Source organism: Anneissia japonica, unplaced genomic scaffold (assembly GCF_011630105.1).
Source record: "Anneissia japonica isolate Jap-2015-1 unplaced genomic scaffold, ASM1163010v1 scaffold1147_len264814_cov175, whole genome shotgun sequence".
Lineage (NCBI taxonomy): Eukaryota > Metazoa > Echinodermata > Crinoidea > Comatulida > Comatulidae > Anneissia > Anneissia japonica.
In genome coordinates this window covers 124,848-130,847 of record NW_022697771.1, presented here as the reverse complement: position 1 = coordinate 130,847, position 6,000 = coordinate 124,848, and the positions used below count along the sequence as shown (strand labels likewise).

Here is a 6,000-nt window from a genome sequence, read left to right as displayed (position 1 = left end):
GGGACGAGAATAAGTGGGTCTTAAGTCGTTCTTTGAAAATGGTGACAGAAGGTGACTCACGAATAAATAAAGGTAACAAGTTCCACAACTTGGGCCCAGCAACCATAAACGATCGCTCCCCACAAGACTTTAACCAAAAGGATGGACAATAAAGATTGGTTGAGTCACTTGTTGACCGGAGGGAACGAGTGCAAGTTGCAGAACGAACCTTAATTAATTCGGAAATGTATTGTGGTGATAACTTGTGAATTGATTTGTAAACATATAAAAGTACTTTGAATTCAATACGCTGTTTCACTGGCAGCCAATGAAGACGACGAAGAGTAGGGGTGATCTGATGGAATTTAGGTGTCCCAGTGACAAGACGCGCAGCGATGTTCATCAATAGCTGCAGCTTTCTAATTGATGTAAATGGTATTCCGTAAAGGACTCCATTACAATAATCCAATCTTGATGTAACCAATGCATGTACAAGTTTTGACATAGCATCTTCATTTAAAAAACGCCTAACTGCCTTGATGTTGCGCAGATGGAAGGATACTACTCTGCATGTGTTTGTAATATGTCTAATCGTGGATAGTGTGGAGTCAAACGTTACACCGGTATGTCGCACCTCAGAAGATGGAATGATGTAGGTGTCTCCCACGTGGATGTTTTCAATGATGGGTACATTTAGACGGCGTTTAGGCTTTATATACAGCACTTCTGTCTTGTCTGTATTGCAGCAAAGCATATTGATAGACAGCCATCTATGAACATCATCAATACAACCTTCTAAATTGCGAACTGTCTCTGCGGCAGCCTCCGGACTAAAAGATGTGTACAATTGCGTGTTGTCGGCATAAATGTGATATTTAATACCATGTTTCTGAATGATGTCACCAAGAGGACGTACGTAAATAAGAAACAAAATGGGCCCCAAGGTAGAACCTTGAGGAACACCAAAATTCACTGGGACTGGAACTGAAATGGCTGATTCCACTCTAACAGACTGTTGTCTAGATTTTATGTATGAGTTGAACCATGTTAATTAACCAATTTTTTCGTCAAATACTCTTTTTGTGTCTAAAACTCTGGCCATATTTAAATCCAATTTTTTTTGACAAAAAAATCTGTTGTATGCCTATATATAGTCATGATTTGATGTCATCATGACCATATTTAAGCATATCACATATATTTGTCAAATCAAATTTTTGATAGTCGGGATTTAGAAAAATCAGTACAACATATCAATGCTCTCTTCCAATGGAGCCTGTCTTTAAAAGAAAGAAAAATCTAAAAAGACACTAGGATTACCTTTTTACCTTCTGAGTGGTATGATAATCATCTTACGATTTGATTATCATCCAGTTGGCTTAACTACACAGGCATTATAATTGCGGTTGCTTTTGTGTCCACCTTGTCTCACACTTGTTTGGTTCTGTGTCTGCCATAATATAAACATAATAACCTGTTATAATGTATAGAAATAAAGTTAATTTATTGATTGACATTATCAAATATAATTATCATAAATGTCTAAAACAAAAGAAAAATTGAATGGTAAACATGATGCAATTGAGGCATGTCCCAGCAAAATGGCCTCAGCCCAATATTGAATAAATGAATACAATATGAGAGGTTGAAAAATGGCCTAAAAGTATAAAAAACCAGCAGTTAATTGATCGTATCCCAAAGCCTTAGTTCTGAAAATGGTCAACAATCCGTTTGACATTATTTTTCTAGTTTATAATTCCGATGTATGCACAAATAACCTTGAAGAAAGTTACTCAAAAGCATGTTTATCTTGACTCTAATGCTTAAAAGGGTTAAATTTCTATGAATACCCCTCATTTTTAAGATAACGTATTCAAGTATCTGAAAATAGCAATATCTTGAGTTTCAAATTTTGATACAACTGGCCATTTTGCCACAATAGTCAATGGTTGTGCACTTGTATAGCGCATATAACATTCGTTATAAATAACATTTGTTATAATTATGGTGTAAACAACAAATTTTCATAAGTAATAATTATATTTGTGTACTTTTTTTTAAGTGAATTCCTTGAGTGAATGCTAATAAAATAAAATCCAACGTTTTTTCACACTTTTTTTTTTCTAATTTCAGAGGCTCTGAATGCCTATAACTCACATGAGCAAGGCCGTCTTGTGTACCGTTATGGAGGCAACCCTGTTGGATCTTTCTTGCAACCGCCTGTTAGACCTTTGACCTCATCAGTCGCTCATGCCTTGTTAATGGATGTTACCCATGACAACCCTTCTCCAATTGAGGTGAGGAATTGAAAATAAAGTCAGACTCCGGAGGAAAAAAAAATGTTTGATATGTTGTAAAACTGATTTTTCTAAGACAGGAAAAGGCTGCTTGACAACAAACTGGGGAACAATGAATGAGATAAGGTTTTTGAATATTTAAAAACTTGAAAAAAAAAGGTGGTTACACCCCCTTTTTCTCATTCCCTAGTTATTTGTCAACTTTTTTCTGTCCTAGAAAAATCAGTTCTACAACATATCAAATTTTCTTTTTTTTCCTCCGCAGCCTGAATTTAATACAAATAATGATTTTGATTTCAACTGATTAACAGCATAAAAATTTAATGACCATCCTTCTTGAACGATTAGGTATTGTTCCTACTTTTTTTTTTTCTTTTCTTTTTTTTACAGAAACGTTCTGTGTATGATATGCTACCTAGTGCAGGCCTGGTTGCTATGGCAAGCTGCGCAAGTGGCTCAAGCAGAGGGTATGATGAACTGGTTCCTCATCACGTAAGTCTTGCATTAACATATTTTTAGAACCGGTATGGCACTGAGAGAACAGTTTTTTTCTTTTGTAACCTTGAGGTCGTGGTTTCAATCACTTGCTGTGCATTTGGATTGGATTCGATTTATTCGGTGTAAACACCAAGGATAGCCCACGAAAGTCTAGAAAAAGACTTATTTCCAGCGGGGGTCCTTCTGGTGGTGATTGGGCAGTGCACCGTGAGACAACCCCCTAATCTTTTCTGAAGAGTGTACTGCGTTCTTTAACGTGCACATTGGGCCATAAATGCACACGTGACCAACGGCTTAAACGTCTCATCCGAAAGAATTGTGCGCTATTGTAACTTGTATTTCAGCCCTCCAGCTGAAACACAAGATAAGACATGAGTGACGGAAATTGAACTGGGGACCTATTGCTTTTTTCCACCCAGGAGTATATATGTGTTACATGATAAGGTTCAATGCCAAAATGTGCTAATTAGCTGCTGCAACCTTTATGGAATGCTCCCCCAGTTAGCAGAGTTTGTGTACCATATGTGATGAGCATAGAGGGCCTAAAAAAGCATCTTACCCAGTTATCAATATGAAACATCTATATTACGGAACCTTACAAATAATGAGCCTGTTGAACATAGATCCCATTGCAGTTGATCAACAATGGCAAGAAGAACCGCAGCTACGGCGGCAACAACCACTCCAACAATTCTTGGAAGAATTTGCTTCATGTGGCTTAATCTTGTGCCAGACTCACGATGTTCCTTGTAGAGAGAGACAAACATGAATTTTCCTTGCCAAAACATGAATTTTCCTTGCCAAAACATGAATTTGCCTTGCCAAAACATGAATTTGTCTTGCCAAAACATGAATTTGCCTTGCCAAAAAACACAAGTAACCTAATTACAAACCCCCGAATTAAGGGCAGCAAGTCGTTCAAATTCAAGATAACTTCATGGCCATTTCCATGACACTTGATCTCATCATGTCAATGTACGTATCTGCCTTTGTTTCTTCAGATACATGTGGTGAAAGAGAAGCGTTTGTATCCAAGATGGAATGAAGATTGTTGCAGCAGTGCAGAAGTGAACCTGTCAACTGGAATTATAGCTGCCAAAAAGGCTCTTAATAACCTCCATCAAACACTTGGTTATGCTGGATTTAATCAGGTACTTTATGCTCCCTGGGCCCAGCCTTAAGCCCTGTGACATGACATCACGTCATGACCATATATAGGTATATTATGACTAAATATGGGCGTACAACTGTTTTCGTCAAAGAAAATTTGTTAACAAATTTAGACAGAGCTTTAGAGGTTGGTGACTTACGTTTTTTAATAAAGATTTCTGAAGGTCCATCACCTTAAGTCAAACGACCTGAATAAGAAAAAAATTACAATAATAAAATAATGGAACAATTGTACACAGAAGTGATAATTCTACAAAACAATATTGTATAAAAGAGATTTATTGATTACACTTTTTTGCTGTAGTGAAGAATTCAGTGGTTGATGTTATGTGAATGGTTAAAAGAGCATATGAATTACTTATTTAATTTTAACTTTACAGGACAATCATCTCTTATACAGTAGTTGTCTAAAGCCCTATATCCAGATTATAACACATTCCTTTGACAAAAACTTGCGACTGGACCCAGCCATGCCCTGTCCAGACTATCAACATCTTATTTTGACAACTTAATGTGACATACCTAAACATGGCCATGATGACCTCACATCATGACTATATATGGGCATACAACAATTTTTTATGAAAATTTAATAATCTAGACGGATGCTTTTTAATCTCCTAAACATTACCTTAAACAATAATAATAATTACAGGAATTTCTGCCGCACCCTTTGCCGAGGGTTACAAGGCGCAATAAATATAGAAAAAACATTGGCTGTCAACAGTGAGACAAACTTCAGAACAAATACCGACAAATTTGTACAGTTCAGTGAAATCTACTTATAGGGAACGAATGTTTCTTGAGAAGAACAAGTCATCAATGTTACCTTTTATTATGTGTATTCAGGAATTTATGGGTTTTTACTGAAACAATATATTTTTACATTTCTCTGCAGGTATATGTTGATCAAGTTGATGAGAGTATTGTTGCAGTGACGCGACATTGCCCCAATAATCACCAGTCCGTTATCCTGGTAGCAAGGACAAGTTTTCAGCCCCCTTCAAATCCAGGCTACACTGGCTATGTCCCACCTCTATGCATACCTGGTAATACAGGGTCTTTATTTGTAGCAGCTTTGGTCTCTGTTTAGAATAATCATAATAATAAAAAATATTTGTTAATTTGAGACAGGTTTTGAAATAGAGGTGTCTTTCATAAGAGGGTGACCTGTATTTTTTTATTATCCACTTTGATACAAGTATTTTTTGACTTTGATAACAGGAGTGGTAGATGAGATTGTTTTGGAAGCAAAAATGGTTCAGAAAAAAGGAAGCAGTGGCTTTAAAAAGAACAATAACTTTGTGAATGGCTTGTCGGAATACAGAGTGGAAATGCAGGAGCATATCCCGCTATTCAGCAGTAACATGGTGGAGTTGACAGACGGTGGGGAGATGAACTCACCGGTGCAAGAGGTGGACTTCATTGATTTTCCTCCGGGGAGTGTTATTGCGTTCCGGTAAGAATCTTCAAAATGTGTTGAATATCAGTTGTCCAGCACTCTTCTTCTCACGAGACAGCAAAGCACAATTGGTTCAGACATCACCTATGCTACTTTTCACTTAAGATACTTCCCATAATAGAACTCTAAAATGAAATTAACGATTAAACTTATTTCACACTTGTGCTTTGCATATAAATACAAGAATTTATCAATTCCCCACACTCAGTTGCCAAACTTCTAAATGCTCTCCTGTCTAACTCGTCAAGTTTCTAGTTGTTGATAACGGTGCCTTGCTTAGCCTACAGTATGGGTGCATTCGTGTGAGGTTTTTGTGGAGTCTTACATGGGATAAATCCTGAAACGGCCATTTCCAGTCCTAGCCCGAAACGAGTGTTAAACGCGGACCGCCTGCTGATATCTACATTTCCTAGCTGCTCTCCAGCCATTTATTCAATTGTCTCATTATTAATCTGATGTTTTAAATATTTATCCTGAAATAACGTAGTATATTTTTCTTTGAATAATTTAAAGTTATTTTTCATGATCAATGTCCAAGTCTTTTGTAACATACCAAAACTGTAGTAATGAGTTTTTAGTACTAAATTACATAAA

At 36.7% G+C, this 6,000-nt stretch overlaps 1 protein-coding gene across 1 annotated transcript in view; it reads left to right on the top strand.

Annotated features, from left to right (window-relative positions):
- Positions 1-6,000, top strand: part of LOC117102340 (glycogen debranching enzyme-like) — a gene marked incomplete in the record, with an annotated part of 54,389 nt that overhangs the window by 11,422 nt on the left and 36,967 nt on the right. The window contains 5 exon segments of the mRNA XM_033242607.1: positions 2,113-2,276; positions 2,667-2,768; positions 3,776-3,925; positions 4,843-4,993; positions 5,169-5,403. Coding sequence (XP_033098498.1) covers positions 2,113-2,276; positions 2,667-2,768; positions 3,776-3,925; positions 4,843-4,993; positions 5,169-5,403 — 802 coding nt within the window.